At 39.6% G+C, this 17,942-nt stretch overlaps 1 protein-coding gene across 1 annotated transcript in view; it reads right to left on the minus strand.

The window, feature by feature from the left end:
* tmem132e (transmembrane protein 132E) overlaps positions 1-17,942 on the minus strand; it is a 113,576-nt gene that overhangs the window by 52,279 nt on the left and 43,355 nt on the right. Inside the window, exon 3 of the mRNA XM_044042229.1 lies at positions 9,740-9,880. Within this exon, the coding sequence (XP_043898164.1) occupies positions 9,740-9,880 (141 nt within the window). The remainder of the gene's footprint in view (positions 1-9,739; positions 9,881-17,942) is intronic.

Consider the following 17,942-nt stretch of genomic DNA (forward strand, 5'->3'; position numbering starts at 1 on the left):
TGGGACTGAAAATCACACCGACCCGCTCCCTAATTTTGAGCCTCTGTTGGTTCTTAATATTTCATATTCACCGCAGCTCACAAAAGTTATCAGACACATTGATTTCATTCAGTCAACTGTGGTCTGTACGCAGCTCCATCAGTCTGCTGTCAGGCTTCCTGACAGATACAAGGCGGTTAACACGGGCTGTCGGATCTTAAAGGTCACAGTTTACCGTCTACAGCGTCATGACTCACAAGTGCAACACTGACCTCAATTCTTTTAGTTTATTTCATCTCCCTCCATACTCAACACAACACTCTATCATCAACGTAAGAGCTGGAAGGAGACAAATTATCAGACGAGTGGTTTTGATTAATATAATTATGTTGTCCAGCCATTATTATAAGTGATTTTGGTCTATGCTTTTCTTGATTAAATATAATCAAGACCCACATTGCGCTAATTGCCCCATTTAGGAACTAATGAGCCAGAAATTTCCCTTGGGAGGTGGTGGAGACCAAAGTTGAGCCACAAGGAGAATGGAATGACATTCTTCTGGTGGACAGAAATATGACATTGAAATTGGTATAAATATTTTTTTCATGATGCTTTCCTAAGTGGGTCCTGTCTTTTGTCAAGTCAAATCTATTTCCATTTCGATATAAAACTAGGCCGCAAGAAGTTTTAGGTTTGGAAACGGCAACATAAGTTGACCAAAATGGTTTACAAGACACCTACACATGCATAGAGGTACAGGAAACAGCAACAAAGGAACTTTGAACTGTGTTAGAGGAACGTTGAACTTTGTTGGAGAAACCTTGACCTGCTTTGAGGAACTTTGAACTGTGCTGAAGGAACTTTGAACTGTGCTGAAGGAACTTTGAACTGTGTTAGAGGAACATTGACCTGTGCAGAAGGAACTTTGGACTGTGCTGAAGGAACTTTGAACTGTGTTTGACTTTGGACTGTGCTGAAGGAACTTTGAACTGTGTTAGAGGAACTTTGAACTGTGTTAGAGGAACATTGAACTGTTCAGAAGGAACTTTGAACTGTGCTGAAGGAACTTTGAAATGTGCTGAAGGAACTTTGAACTGTGTTAGAGTAACTTTGAACTGTGCAGAAGGAACTTTGAACTGTGCTGAAGGAACTTTGAACCGTGTTAGAGGAACGTTTAACTTTGTTGGAGGAACTTTGAACTGCATTAAGGAACTTTGAACTGTGTTGGAGAAACTTCGAACTGACGAGGAACTTTGAACTGCCAAAATTATAAGAATACGAAAAAGAAGAAAGACTTTGAAATGTGAAGAACCATGTAGAAGAAAAGAATGAGGATCTGTGTTAATTAACTTTGAACTGTGATTACGGACTTCAAAAATGTGACTGTAATAATGAAGTGAATTCAAAGGCCAGAGGACAGACGTGAATTTCCAAGTGTGTTGGGATTCAGTGGAGGTCTGTTCCACAGACCAAGGCCTACAAATGAAAGTGCATCATCAGCCCATGGGAAGGCTGGACAACCATCAATAAAGGACTGACAATCACAGTGTCATTTTCTTAAATAGCAATAAATATAACAACAATAAATTGGATTTAACAAATTAAATTAACAACAAACTGGTTTCTCCAACTTTCACTCTGGAGCAAAAATGTATATTTAATTATGAAAAACTTCTGACAGTGATTATCAAAGTTGTCTCTTTTGAACATGTTTCCTTCTGGATTCTAAAAAGAGCCCAGACTGTTTCTCCCTGAATAATTCACTGGTACATTACTGCAAAAAACACGAAAGCTGATGTGACAATGGATGTGTTTATTACAAATATATTTAACCATGGATGCCTGGGGCTGTTTTTTTTTGTTTTTTTTCAGAGTGACGCGGAGTGACAGTTCTCTAATGGCGCCACTGCTTGCATTGATGGAGTTATCGAGAGTCATGAATTAATCAGTGATTTGTCTCTGAATGAAAACAGTGAGTAGGTCTTGTCAATAAACAATCACTGCTCTTTAATCTCACTGGCCGGCGCCGGGTTCTTTTTCTAGCCTTCAAGGCTTGGAGCGCAGAGTGTGTGTTAAGTGAAAGGAGATTGCAAGTTTCATTCAGCCTCTCACTTTCAAAACAAGCGTAATTGCGGTGGCTGCAGATTTGCCTCCGACCGATCGATAACTTCAGTAACCTGATTGTTCAGACGAGCCGCGGACATTTTGACCACTCGCGACGTCAGAGGCAAGCATCTCCGTTTCACCCAGTGACATAAATGCAATAAAAACCTTATTTTTTAGTATGAAAATTGTGCTTTTCGGAGCTTGTAATCCTCAGGTACAAGCTCAATGAGAAACCGTCTCACTGGCGGCGAAGGGGCAAATTAAATCTCTCCCCACACGTGACGAGAATCGTGTGGAGGGTGAGGCACTCGCTGCCTGTCCTTCACAAAAGCACAGACCCGTCCCCCACCATCTTAGTTCCGAGAGGCTTTTAATGAAAGCTGGATCAAACTCTCCCCGCGTCGCCCTTCGCCCACAAAAGGTTCCTCTCGAGGAACAGAGTGATGAGATCTCCACCTATTTGTCTCGACATCACTCACTGAAAACAAACAACCTCCCCGTCTGCCTGTGACACACTCAAGCTGACATCAATATGGCCCCCGCTGGAGTGTCAGCTCGATACGGCGTCCGCTGCACAGGAGGGACGGGGAAAATGATGGTCACAATGAACCAATTTGTTTTACACGGTTACACAGTTGTTGGTTTTTTTTATATATGTGTATAAGTGAGGGGTAAATTATAAAAACAGCGAGTACAAAAAAATGACATTTTGCCTCCTCGTTTCACGCAGTGAGCCACAGTCACGATTGCCATTCAACACATTTTTTGACATTTTAATCAAAAGAACAGATTTTAGGGAAATATCACATCACTGGCTGTCGACAGACGCCCTCGGAGTCCTGATTTATCTATATCCGCTTAAGGGTTTTATTTTATCTCTTTGCATTGCCTTTATGTACATTGCGACTGCAAAGGATTTCAATGCAGCCTTTACATCAGCCACTTGAGGATCATGATATGACTTTATGATATGGCTGAAATAACAAGAATCGTTTTTTTACTGCTCTGGAAGAGACAATGTGTCTCTGTGTGTTTCCTGTGGGCATCTCGATGGGATTAGAGTGGATTAGAGCTTGACATTTCATCAAAAATATTTAATTATGTATTATGTGTTACCTAATAAATGTCACTTGATTCCAGTTCATTAAAATAAAGCTGAGCAATTACTCTTCAAGGAGTTTGCTCCTTTTGCTACTCTGTTATCCCTTGTTTTTTGTTTTTAAATTGTGGTTATATGAGGCTGCTACTTAACAACAAAGCTTACCAAATAAAATCAGTTTGAGTCGAAGATATCTATGAAACCGTGAGACATTGTTTTTTGACTGGAAGCAGAGGTTTGTTAGATGCTCACTGTCCTGAACCAAAATCTAAATTTTTTGCTTGTGGGTGCACAGGCGCTGCTGGTCCGCTGCTGACTCATTTCATGTGTTTGTGTCGCTTTGGTAAATCCAAAGAAAAAGATTCAAACACAGACGTCACTGAATAACACATTTGGACTTCATGATGGAGGCAGCAGTGACTCACCAACTCCTGCGTCGCTGTGATGTAAAAACAATGCTTTTCTGTACGGTGTTTGGTGCACGGAGGGATTTAAGTTGGAAAAGGCTGTTTAATGGCAAGACAATGATGCAAATGATAATATAATATTATAATTAGTAATGTATTAATATAATACACGATTAAATATTCCAAAAATATCATATACTTAAGGAGGGGTAGAATTTAATAAGTGCTTTTCGTTAAGAAGTATCCCTTTAAGGCAGGAAAAAAACAAAAAAAACACTGGTGTTGGAGAGAATTCAACAGAAAGTCATTCTCAAAGAGTAGTGGGCAGTGAAATCCTAAATGTATGATTTTGTAGCAGAGGAGCAAAGGAAGGAAGTAAACATGGCTGAAGAAAGTCATTCCTTGTCTCCATTAAGTTATTGATGTACAATCTGTGGAGCACAAAGTGTATATTTTAAAAGCTGTAGCTCGGGGCCTTTTTCAGGAACTCGGAGGGGGGGGATTTTATTCTTTGATCAGAGTTCTGTTTGAACGGATTAATAGGAAGAGTTCATGTGATCAAAGCACCGCAAGGAGAGCTACAACAGAGGAAGAGAGACGGTGAACCAAAGTTGAAGAAGACGGACTCTTGAAGCGTTTGGACCATTTCACACGTGTTGTGTTTTTTTTTCCAGGCTCCAAGCTTCGAAAACATTTCATTTGAAATAAAACACTGCATTTTACTTGGAAGTCAAACGGTCTTTGCTTCGTGAGTGAGTAATTCACCACTGGAAGAAGAACTGTGTGGGAGTGTAAGGTCACAAAATGCATAGAAATTCACTTTTCGCTTATTGAACGTGTAGATTATCGGCGGCGATTAGAAGAGAGAGGCTAAAGCAGCTGCTTGGTTCATTTTCATGGAAACTGGTGAGAAATGATTCATCGCTTACTGAATACACGATTGGCTTTTAAAGGTACAGTGTCTTCCACTCAACCCTTTCCTTTCCAAGCCAGTCGGAGAACCAATGGCAGAGTTCAATAGTCACTAACAATTCAAATGTGTTAAGATTGTCCGTTCAAAACATAGAGACGATCCACTCATGATGTCATAGTGAAAATAATAAGAAAAACTTATTTTGTGGATTTCCTCTAAATCTTACACACTAGACCTTTAATTACCCCCCAAATTTACATACTTTTTTAACATTTATTCCTGATGTAAAACAAAGGAAACTACCTCAACTGGCAACAAACAAGTCTTATTTTACACACTGCCTGAGTCACTGTCACCAGCCTCAAGTACATAATAAAAACCTATATTGTATAGAATGAAATATATTCTCTTGCATGTGTTAGAAGGATTTATGTAAACAGACCCTGGAGAACATTTATTGCACTTTATATTACTTTTCCGTGATGGAGCAGCTTTGAAAACTAAAGTATGTGTCAGTCTGTGTTTGTCCTTGTTATATGAGTCGATAGCGACACTGGGGTCTTTTTCTTGTTTTATCTCCTGTTTATCGCTGAATTATTCAGGGGGAAAAAGGAAGGAGAGGAAAGAAAAAAAAAAAAGGAGAGCGTTATTAAATGATCCACTCTTTCCGCCGTGCAGAATTGTGACAGCGGTAATGCCACAGCATTTTCGAGGACCATTACTCATTTGAAACCTGTTGACCGCAATCAATAATGCATCGGAGCGCGCGGCGCTGTGAGAACGCGGCCGACACAGGCGGGAGGATTTTTCGCGGGAGGATAAATAATATGTCCGGGAAAATAATCCCACGCAACTGACAGAACCCAGATCTGATAAAGAGAAGAAACATGAGATATGTGAGGAATAATAAAGACACGAGAGTGATGAAAAGATCAACAGCAAGGCCTGATGGGAAAACACAGTCACCTCATTTCCTGAGTCTCAGGTAATTTGGAGTAAACAAAAGCAGATGTTCAAACAACAGAAAGATGCTGCCGAGCGCATGTTTGTGGATTGGGAGTTTGGTGTGTGTGTGTTTGTTTGTTTGTTTGTTTGTTCGCTGCTTCGTCTTAGCTCGTGTGAACTAAAACAATTACTGAGAAGAGAATTTCCCCCATTTAACTGGGCAATTACGGAGGAAAACATTGTCCTGAGAATTCGTGTGGGGTTTATTTTGGGATTGGATGCATTTTCTTCATAAAAACAAAGAGTATAATCTAAAGTGTAGCAACGGGGAAGGAAAGCGGGGCAAAAAAAGTGCTCTGTAATCAAATCTTTGTCAGTTTGTTTTAGAACATTTTTAAATGATGTCACATACAGTATATGCAAGAAGAATTGGTAAGCACTGTATTTATTTTGTTATTAGAGTTAAGACTCATTATTTAGGTGAAAGCCCATAATCAATTGTTATTCCTGTAAAAATTGACTAAGAACTGTTATGTGTCAAAGTTTAACCCCAAATAAAAATTATAATATATACTGTATGTCAGTGTTTCCAAAACATTCTAAATGTGGACCCAGTTTTTAAAGATGGAAACATTTGTGTGTAACGTTGCAACTCATTTACAAATGAACTAAAAGATCGTCAAAATTCTGCAAATTTGTTCGGGGACCCCCAAAAAATCTCTCTCGACCCATCTGTGGGTGCCAACCCAGTGTTTGGGAATCACTGTTGAATGCAACTTAATAACTTTGTGTATTTTAAGTACAAGTGTAAGGAATTGAATCAAATGAATGCAACACAACAAATAGAGTTATTAGTATATTTTACATTTCATATTGTTGCTGGACATAATATTTCTCCAACTTCTAGAATCTTATTCATTGTATATTTTGAATTTCCCTTATGAGAATCAACAAAAGTATATCTTATCTTATCGACAAGAATCACTTCTGATATTTCAACAACAAAATACATTTTTGTTGTTGTTAAACGAACGTAAAAATGATGTCATTTGGGTTATTGAAGCCTTAAATGTCAACGTGATTTCATGTTTTAGGATAAATTAGAGATTTAAACCATGGAAATACAGTGATGTAACTGAAGGACAAGTGGTCTGTTGTCTGACGGCAACAACAAACAACAAACCCTCATAGTTAAGGACCATAATAATAATAATTTAAGTAGTAAAAATAAGCATACTTACTTTAGTTTGTCAAATAAATTGATCAAAAACACTGTGGCAGACAAGAAATCAAGTATTTTCTGGCAAAGTTGGATCTATTTGTCAACAAAAGCAGGAAATCCTTTTTTTTCCCAGTGACACAACAGAGAACAAATCACAAAGTCAAAGTTACAGGGAGGATTTGGGTCTTTTTTTGTTGACATGTATTTTACTTAGTTCCTCTTGAATCTGTGAATCTTTGTGGAAACAAAACAGAGACTTCACGCCGATTTCCAGCGACAACCCAGAAATCCACACACTGTGAACCACTTTCATTTCTTTTTACACGCCGGTCCTGAGAGGCCTGAGTGCTGTTTATACAGAAAGATTGTGTTTTCAATCAGTTTGATGGGAGCGAAGCATCAGACTGGGAATTCTACTGCGTCTCCACTCTCTTTAGAACTTTGAGTGTCTATTGTTTGGCTGTTTGGCCACAGAAGTGAAGGCTTTTTTGACAAAATGCAGCGGGACACGCCGTTTCTCTGCCCAGGCTTGACCCCCTACTGGACATTTGGCACACGGTGACAGGGTGGTAAAAATTACATGACAAGGGTCAGTAAATTTAGCTGCCGTGAAGGCGCCTAAAAGTAAACAGGAGAGGAACGGTGGACTTGCTTTTCCAGATGAGGCCACACTGTGTCACACTTAAGTTGCAGAAACAGTGACTTCAGACGTGACTCATGACTCGACCTTTAAAGACCTGAGACTTGGACTCGAGGACAGTATTTTTATTATACCAGTAGGTGTCAGTACAGTCTGCGTCAGCTTCGTATTAACTCTTGCACGAAAGAAAGAGAGCACGTTATTCCAATTTTAGCGGCACTGCTGATCCACCGTCAATTTGTAAAAATTCCTGAATTCGGATTTCAACTCAGAAATCCCAACATTTGATGGAGTTCCGCGATGACTGCCGCCGTAGAAGTTTAAATAAAGTTGAAATAATGTGCAGTTTAATGTTTAAATTCATCAGATGTAACAGCGCAGCGTGAAGGACCGAGCAGATGGAATGAGAGAATGTTCATTTGAACCACTGACTGGAGACTTGACTTGAACTTGGAAAAAAGAACCATTTCTGCCTCGGAACATAAACGTGTCCACGGGGACGCGGATATTTAGACGGACAGCTGCTAATGTGTGATACACAGCCGAAACCCCCCGGTGCGTCACTTCTTAATGAACTGAACGCATCACATATTGTGATTTGTGACTGCTCATTTTTAGCTCTTTTCTCCCACTGGAACTCGCGCTGATGCTCATTTAGAAAAACACAGTGAAGGAGATGTGACTGATGTGCACTGCGTCAATGTGCAGGAACCTGTTTAAAGGGCCAGTTCACTGCTTTTAGTGTTGACTGTGGCTCTGGTTCTACTGTAGCATTTCTGTTTTCTTTCTTTTACTCCTGTTTCTGTGTCTTTAACTTGATATCATTGTCAAAATCTGGATGATTTCTATAAATAAAGGTTGTTTATTTGGACATCCATTCTTAGGACACCCATAATAGAGAACTTTATATATATATGTACACATATATATATATCTATATCTATATATATATATATATATATATATATATGTTTGACTCTGGGAGTAAAGTCACCCTCAAGTTTGACGCGTTCCAGTTGAGAACTCTGTAACGAAAAGGTATCTTGGGCTAGCAATTGTTAGCATTTCCAGCACACAAACGGCGTAGCGACATGTCTATGAACAGAACTTTGTGTACGACTGAGTTAATGTGACCCAAATATGACAGAAGTGCTACTTAAGGGTAAAAATAAGAGTGTTTCTATAGTGACAGCTGTCTCTGAAGTCTTTTTGTTGCCTTTAATCTGCGCATGATCGACACTTGACAGCGTAAAATATTCAAATACGTGACCCCGCCTCGACGACCCAACGACATCTCTGCGCCGTCTTATTTCAATCACGGTGAAAGAGTTTGATTGACAGCCGTGAATCAAAATCCTGTTTCAGTTTCACCTTGTCGTCAAGTCTCATGAGAGAAATTCCCTGCTCTTACTTTTCACCTCTGCTGTTCCTCGTTAGCAGAACTCTGGGAAACGGCAGAGTGTGAACTTTAGATTCCTGTTCACACCCACGTGCACGTTCGCAGCGGATGTGGATGATTATGTGATGCATGTTTTCAAAATGGTCGCAGATTACTTTCGATATGGAACAGAAATGTTTGTCTGGATGAAGGTTGTTGTTGTTTTAAGATGAAAATGTACTCGTTCTGTCTCTAGTGCTGTTATGGTGCGTTCCATTTGGAGTCAGAACTCGGCATTTCCAACTTGGTGTGTCGAGCCACATGTAACTTCACCATTAAATGCTGATTAGTTTTGACACACTGCTTGTTTGACTCTTTGAGCGGACACAGCATAAATTAAGTCTCCTTATTCCAGAATTGGAGCATTTCATGTTTAGTACTTCTTCTGTGAACCAGCTTCTTCTATTATTTCTGGGTCAAATCTCAGGGGCAGGAACGGTGGAACATGAGCAGAGTGCAGTGGACAGTTTGAGTCCAGTTGAATGTACACATACAAATGTGTAATTCCACTCCAAACCCGTTAATCTGACTGGATTTTGTACAATTTCAGTCAGATTAATATGTTGACGTGGCTTTTAAAAGTCCTGTTTTAGTCAAACTAAGACAATAATTGCATTTGTTACGGCTGCGGTGGACATTTCACAGCTCCCGGGCAATTTCAGTTAGATTAAGATGTAAAAAGTCGGGTTTTAGTCAAACTAATTAGATTTTTTGACGAAAGTGGATTTAATTTGTATTTCACCCACAGCTCCTGGGTTAATTTCAGTTGGATTAACACGTGTGTATGACTTTTAAAAGTGAAGTTGCGTTAAATCCATGGCTGTTGGGGCTGTTACAGAGAATGCTGTACTCTTAAATCAGAGAGTGACCTATGACAGTTACACCCAGGGAAACATTTGTCCATCGTTACAAAAGACAAATATTGTTGTCTTTGAGTGAGGGAGGCTAAAATCAACATCTGTGGCAGCTGGGTCAGGGCCGTTGACTCACCCTTGTTTGATTGCTTTGTTCTTGTTCACCTCGATGGTGGTAATGGAGTGTTTGGCGCCGGACTGCACCTCCCAGTCCACCTTCCACTGAGCGTTCTTCGACTGAGTCTGGAGCAGGTTCACCCCTTTCTTTGCTTTGACCCTGAGTGTGAGAGAGAAAAAGAAACGGGGTCAGTCACTTTTTATGAGAGTGTGTGATTTATGTGCGAGGTCAGAGGTGAACGTGGCAAACCTCCTCCTCGCGTTGCGTCATGGCAAAAAGCAATTCCACAGACAAATCAATAACAGGGATGAATGAAGATGACGGAGTGATGATGCATGAGAGCCGAGGACCCGGAGGCCACGTGTGGTCACAGCAGTGAATTCATACAGTGCCGTTATACGCTGATACACACTGACACGTGAAAACACGTGAAAACACGTGAAAACACGTGAAAACCTCCACACACGTGTCAGTGGATTTACTGCAGATCCAATATGAGGATAATCTTGCTTCTTTCAGAGTCGATGGGAATTTACTTTGTGGGAAATATGTTTACAAATGAAAAATTTATCAATAAAGTTAGTAACACAACTCACAAATAGATTAATTAGAAGCACAGAAAAGAACTATATAAAACACTATTAATATTTTTTTATTTATATGTTTAAAAGAGCTATATATACTTATCTTTTTGTAAATTTTGTTAGTGTATTATTTTATTTTAATGTATCTAACAATATCTTAGACAAATAAACCTGTACTTTATTACTTAACTACTTTCTTTCTTACAATTTCGTAAGATGGTTATATTTGAATTATTTGCTTGTTTTTATACGCTGTGCAGTACTTTGAAACCATCATTTTTTAAGTAAAGAAAGCTTTAGTTTTTAACTAACGTGCTGATTTACATACAATCAAGATATTTATATCTGGTATAAATTGGTTGTTCCAGCAATTTTGTCTGTAATAGTTTGACTTTCTGTGGCTGTAAAATAATGTATTCTTGTCTTAATCATTTAATTAAATAACATTTTCTACGTCTAACTTGTTAATTCTAATGTATATCTTGCACTTTGTGTTTTATATACTAAGCACTTTTCTGTTTTAAGTCCTATGTAAATGAATCTTTACTTACTTTCAGGATCTTTATCTCTGGTATAGATTTGCTGTTCCAACTTTTTTATTTATTTTAATACATCTAAATATTGTATTCACTGTAGCTGCTGCATCCAGATAGACATTGATTTGAACTTAAACTCAAGTTAAACTTTGCCGCTGCTCACAGACGATCAATAATGAAAGCAGATGGGTACAAAAAAAAAAAAAAAGGACGTTCTACTTCATTACTGCTACGGAAAAAATAAAACAAAACACAGAATTCATTTCATTTGAGGGGAAAATGTACAAGACAGTGCAATCTGCTTTGCTATTAATAATGACAGCACCAGAGCAGGCGTCTGCTCAAATCACTGATAATGAATGTGAAATGGCAGCCGTCCACTGTGGCTTCAATATTCTGCCAGTGTCTTGTCTAATTTGACAGTTTTTACAGTTTAAAGCATAAATATTGTGTTTCTCACTTTACTGCCGTTAAGACCTCATGACGAAATAAAATATCTGATGGCCACTTTTTGTGAATTCTGATGTGGAATATTCCATTTCTAGCGTTTCTGATAATCACCAGCATTGAAAATGAATGGGTTAGACCATCCAACAGCTGGAAAATACACCCAAGAGTATATCAGATCAGGTCATCTTAATAATGTTCTTTATTTCTATTTCTATAGCATTTCTGTCCAGTTCTCGACCAGTGGGATTAGCGTATGAATCTCTTGCAGTAAAACACATTAGCAACAAGATGGTACACTCCATTCTTTCATTGTTACAAAGTGTGAACGTAATGTAGAGTCTCTCTATATCTATGTTACCAGCAGCTGAAAGATGTTGCATGTCAACAGACAAAGACAAAGAAGAAGAAATTAGAGCTACAGCCAATAAAAGAGTCATTTAACCAGATTAAACACATTCTCACTGCAAACATGAGATTAAACTATTTTCTGACCAGTGGGAATGAGCAGGAAGTTAAACATGATAAACATTAGCTGATGATTTCTATGTTAACAACAGCTAAAGTTGTATTTATATGCTGCGCAGCACTTGTAGCACTGTGCTAAAGGTTAACGCATCCACTGGCAGAATGCTAAAGCAGCAGGAGGAGGAGGTCGAAAACAAAAGCTCTTTCCATTTACTGAGAGTCTGCTCCGGTTATCTGACCACGCGGCCACGCCCCAGCTCTACTGCGCCCGTCCACCGAGGAGCAGAGCCAAAAGAGATTATTGATCTGACGGTCTCGTGTTCATGAAATACAAGACGGAGATGAATTATTAACATATTTGGCTCATTGTTTGTCTGCTTTGTGTCTTTCGGGACAATTAGACATTGATAAGTGCACAGACTGGGAGGAGCGGTAATGGGTTTGCGTTTCCTCGCAGATGCTGAGAAAGAAAGAAATTCAAATTCAGCATGAGACCCTGAATGGTGAAATAATCACCACATCAGTGCATTTCCACTGTGGACAAACTGACCGAGTGCATTTCCTGAACCATATCTCCCGTCTCCAAAAGACTCTCATTCACATTCAGCTGAAAAAAAGTTTGAGGCTCTTGCAACACCTTTCCACAATGTTCCAATTTATTCCACTGACAGATAAAAGTTCTTCAGTCCAAACGGATGGGTTTCCATTTACTGCACTGACCACTCAACCGTGGTTTCTCAAAACAAACTTTCAGCCAAAGATGATTCTTCTCCTCCTCCTCCTCCTCCTCACTACAGTCAGAGAAGAGACACATGATAGGTTTGTTGTTTTAATGGAAATTTAAACTGTTTTCTGGCTGCAACAATTATTCGATTGCTAAATAAATCCCCAACGATTTTGATAATTGATTAATCTGTGTGAACGTTTGTTTTTTATTATTAAAAAAAGTATTTTTTAAATTATTATTATACTACTAATAATAATTAATAACAATAGTAATGATACTAATAATAATAACAATTATAACAATAATAATAATAATTCTTATATTAATATTAGTATTATTATTATTCATAATACACTTTTATATTAATAAAATTTGGTTTATTTTCTAATCATAAAGAAAAATAATGATAGTTTTTCCACCTCGTTTATGTCGACGACGACATCATATTCATCAAAAAGTAAATACAATATAAATAGGGATAGTGTGTGTATACACAGCCTGATGGGTGAATTACTTTTGTCTATTTATCAAAAAAAAAAACAGTGGTAAAAGTGTTGAATGAAACATGTTCAGCTGCCGTCATGTGACCTGCACTGTCTAAACCACCTGCTGTGTTCATCACACACCCAAGAAAAGTCAGAAACGCCCACACGGTGACTTTTAGCACAAAGGTTAAAGTTCTAAAACGGTGATTATTTTGGTCAACATATTGTCACAGATGAGCAAAAACACAGAAACTGCCAAAAAGATCAGCTATATTACTCATCGAGTGAGGTTATTTAGTAACACACAGCTGTGATATCTCTCTACGATAGCTACGACACTGACTCTGGGACAAATGCTTTTTTTTTTTTTTTGGGTGTGAAACTAATCTTTGCGTCCTGTTATCGCAGACGCTTTTGTCTTCTTTAATCAAACCCTCGCCGCGCTCTCGCGAAAAGGCGGTAATTATCTGATGCGGCGCCGTCAACAGGAGATGAAACAGAAATATGTAACGTTCAAAAAAGAGAAAAAAATCACCCTGAATCGAGCGTCTTCCCTTTGATGTGAGCAGAAAAAGGGGGGGGAACGCTAATACCCGTGCGCTCGCAGCAAATGAGGTGACCCAGTTGCTACGCTCAATACTGTAAAAACACCTTAGTGTCAGGCAAAACCATGACCCATGCATTTCTCTGTGCTTGCAGAGGACACCCAGATTCTCAGAACCTCTGCTACTGTCACTGCTGCTGCTGCTGCTGCTGCTGCTGCTGGGAAAGTGGAGGAGCAGTGCAAGCCACTTGTGCTGAGACAGAGTGATGACTTACTTAGTCCACACAGATGCTTTCTGCCACGGCAACACCTATTAGTGCTGCGACTTGGCTGATGGAGTGTTAAACAGGGGAGCTTCTTGGTCAACACATTCCAGGCAGAGCTCTCGGTTGTTGAGCAGCATGAACGAACATGGTGACGAGGCGAACATCAATTAAAACCCAAACTGCACCAACATCAGCAGTGACGTCTGGACTTTCAGGTTTGTGCTCGTTTGTACTTTTAGGGAAACCTCAAACCTTAGTTTACACTCCAGTGTAGTGCAAGCACAGAGGAAATAATGGGGGAGGATCAGAGGACTGCAGCTGAGGAGGTGGTCTCTACTCCATTCTGAGGACAGACTACCGACTCAGGAATGTGGACACATGTGTCCACAAACCGCCTCTGGATGCAGGTTTTGTGATTGGATCTGAGGAAGCATTCAACGCCAGGTCAGAACGGGGTCTTAAACCCACCCGTGTGCCTCGCAAGTAAAGTTTCAAGCGCTCGGCAACGAATCGTTGGACATTAAAGTGGTGTTTTGTAGGTAAATGACACTACATTTGCCAAACAAATCATTAAAATCCTCCCCTTCGATGTTTTCTCTGACCTTTGCTCCAATTACAGCTTCCTCCGTCTCCTCTCTGCAGCTCGCCGCGTCTCGGCGGTGTGCTTGTGCTCGAGCATTTGGATTGCTCTCTGCTGGGCACTGGCACTGAGGCCAACGTCCTCATGACCCATTTATGACACTCGCCGCCAGAAATCATGTCAACTGCCAAGCCACACACTGTAATTTAATCTAACTGGCTGCTGTTAATAAATAAAGTATGCAAACCGGGAGTAAATCACATTATAGTCCCGGGTCTTTAATATTTTCCTTAATGGCCCTGTGGAAGGATATTTATTGAATAGATTTAAAGAAAAATGTCCCCACAGGCAGGCAAGTCACTAAACTGGGATTTTTACACTGCATAAAGAGATTGACGTGAATTAATTTAAAAAATATTGCCAATGAAATACAATTTTAACAACCTATGCTGCATAGACGTAATGTGGCAGTGGGATCAGAATCTTCATTACAAATTCACTAAGCTAAGCACGTTAGATCACATCACACTGAGTCAGGGTGCATTAGCTGAGATGCTTTAATTTAAGGGTTTTATTCATACTGTCCATTAAATGTATCCTTAATATCAATATACCTAATGTATACAGTATTATATGCTTATATAGTAGATTCTTTTTTAAAAGCGTTTACATCGGAACTCGGGAGTGACGTCATGGCTTTTTCCATCTCGCACCAGTCACCGTCACCGAACAGCGCTGTCGCTAAATACACCAGACTCTGTTAAATATTGAGACATTTCCTTTGCTAAATGTTGGAGATTAACACATGTTTTCAGGGATTTTCACGTCATTTTTAACCGATCTACTGACCTGGAATCCAGTCCAAGTCCAAGTTCCGACTACAAGTGGAACGCAGCACTAATCCTGACACACTGGCTTTCTTTACACCTGGCATTGGAATGTGTTTTCTGTGATCAGATTGTAATCAGATAGCATCTGACCCATTGTACGTGTGTAAATACACCTGAGGACAGATTGTTATCCAATCTGCCAAACCACGTTGGGATGTGGTCATCCCCCCTTTACGTCAACTCTCCCTCTCTTTCTGCAACAACAACAACAACAACAACAACAACAACAACAACAACAACGTTAGCCGCAAGTGAAGTCGCGCCATTGTTTGAACTCCTTTGTCTCTGGCCACCTCCTGAAGTGGTCTGGCCGATCAGATAACAATCTGTCATCTGGGGTATTTACACTTGTACTTACAAGTCGTCAGGTGCTATTTTTCTAATTTGAATTAGCCTTTATTTAACCAGGTAACCAGGTGATTTGACCATTCACATTCATAATTACATGTGTCCTGCAGCTAAATGTCACTGCTCTTTGAAATGGCAGTAGAAAGGGCGTTTATAAGGTCTTCTTCCATATAGCTTTAACACTCTAATGAGCATTATTAACAACCTCCAATGACTGTAATTCACTCTCAACAGCAGTTTCTATCACAACGACTGTTGTTGTTGGAGCTCAATGGAGTTACAGTGAGCGTCGTGCTATTAAATTTCCCTGGTTTTGCCACAAACCTTCAGAACTGAAGCAGCCTCTTGGATAAGATGTCGTCAAGAATAAAAAGTTGCTCAGTTGCTTGGATTTAGCCTCAGCCTTGCTGAAAATGGACCCCATCATGTCGAGTGTCTCTAAATTCCAAATAAATCTCCTCCTCAAGAAGATTTTTCTAACACACTCCGCCGCAGGAGCTTCAATCTGAAAAAAACGGCAATAACCTCTTTCATATTTCCGCGGCACCATAATGATTTCCGCCGCGATGGAGGGCGACTCTTGAGTGACAAGCGCAGCAACACCCTCAGATCACAGGCAGCAATCTTATCAATCATCGCAAGCACTTTCATATATGTGGTATTTATCTCCACTCGTAAACAGCTTTGAGGGTTGTTCCCCCCCCCCGCAACAGCGTGAACAGAAAACCAGCAGCAAAGTCTGAGCCAGAGACGGACATTTAATTATTTATTTATTTTAATTTCATTTATTGGGACGTCTGGAAAATTGGTAGAAGAGTGAAGCTCAGGGAAATATCACTGAGCAAATGACTCATTTGAGAGTGCAGCTGCCGCTTTGCAAACGCCAATCTGATTTATTTGTAGGCGGCGAAAATGAGCAAAAAAGGAGCTTGAGTTTTAAATATGGAGTGTTAGCCATAGCTAACAACAGCACATTCCTTATTGTTAACATCCAGAATTCCCTCACCAGGACTAAGACTAGAATAAATTCCCACCCCGACATTGCCAAGTAAAAAAAATCAGCAGTCATTTTGTCCCGGTGTTACGGCGCTCTGTAATTATTACACACAATCAACTTAAATTCATCCAGAGGTGGTGAGTAAGCCTGATAATTACAGCCGACATAAAAAAAAAACACCTAATGCGGAGGTGAGATATGATCCCGCTAAACACTGCAATTACACAAACACCTTTGCGATTTCCTTTTAGAACTAATGCTTTTCACCCTTTTAAAGCTGGAACTTTTTTTTATGGTGCCAGTTTCTGTCTGTCTGCTTCTCGTTGTCCAAAACAGAACTATAAAGCTGAGTTTTAAAGGGTAACACTGTCATTATTCTGCGGGTTTCAACACCAGGTTCCTACTGAGAGTCTTTAAAAGAAAAAAAAGGTCACAAATCTTTAGCTTTTATTTTATTTTACAAAACAAAATGGTTAGCTGTTGGACACTGTTTTAATAGAGGTTAGCCACACGGGAAGAATACTGCCAGAACTTTACATCGCACAATGTTCACGAAGATAATCTGTGTTAAGATTCTTTAAACTTTATGGTCACAGATATCAATATATACAGTTTATACCGAGACATGATGAATTAGTGTGCTGTAGCTGCCTAGCCTAGCTACTGCTAGAAACGACACTTGCAACCAGGGCTATCAATGAGGTAGCTAGATACATGCTAACTGGTCTATAGGTCGGTAAGATAACCCGCCTGGATAGATAGCTAGATAGATAGACAGTCTGCTGCACTTCTAGGCTGTATATTTCAAACTCTAATGGGTTTTAATGGATATTTGGTTAGTCTCTGAGCAAATCACAAAGGCTGCAATTAAATAGTTTTTTTTTCTACTTGTGATTTCTGTCTGCCATTTAAAAAATAAAAATAAATGTTGTAAACAATTGAGATAATTAAGCCTTTCATCCATACATTGCAGCACAGTAGTCACCACTTTACCGGCACCTCATGTGGTAATGTTTTAATCTGAAAGTACATGTTTACTTTTCTCTGTTTCCCAAAAAATGTTTTTCACTGTTAACTCAAACATTTTATGTTCCTGCTTCATCTCGTAACTAAAGCCGGGGCCGGAGAAAATTGACTTCCCGCTCCAGAAGCGTTCTCCAAGTGAGCAGCCCCTTTTATGCTTTATTGATTCTGACTTGGAGCAGCAGGGTGGTGTAGAGTGTGTGAGGTTTGACGACTGAGCTCGTGTTCATTTTAATGAAGGAGCGCTGAAACAACGTGGCCCATTAACTGTACGCAATTAAACACAGCGGCACCGAGGAAACAGCTGCTGTAGACCTTGACTACAC

Source organism: Solea senegalensis, linkage group LG13 (assembly GCF_019176455.1).
Source record: "Solea senegalensis isolate Sse05_10M linkage group LG13, IFAPA_SoseM_1, whole genome shotgun sequence".
Taxonomy (NCBI): Eukaryota; Metazoa; Chordata; class Actinopteri; order Pleuronectiformes; family Soleidae; genus Solea; species Solea senegalensis.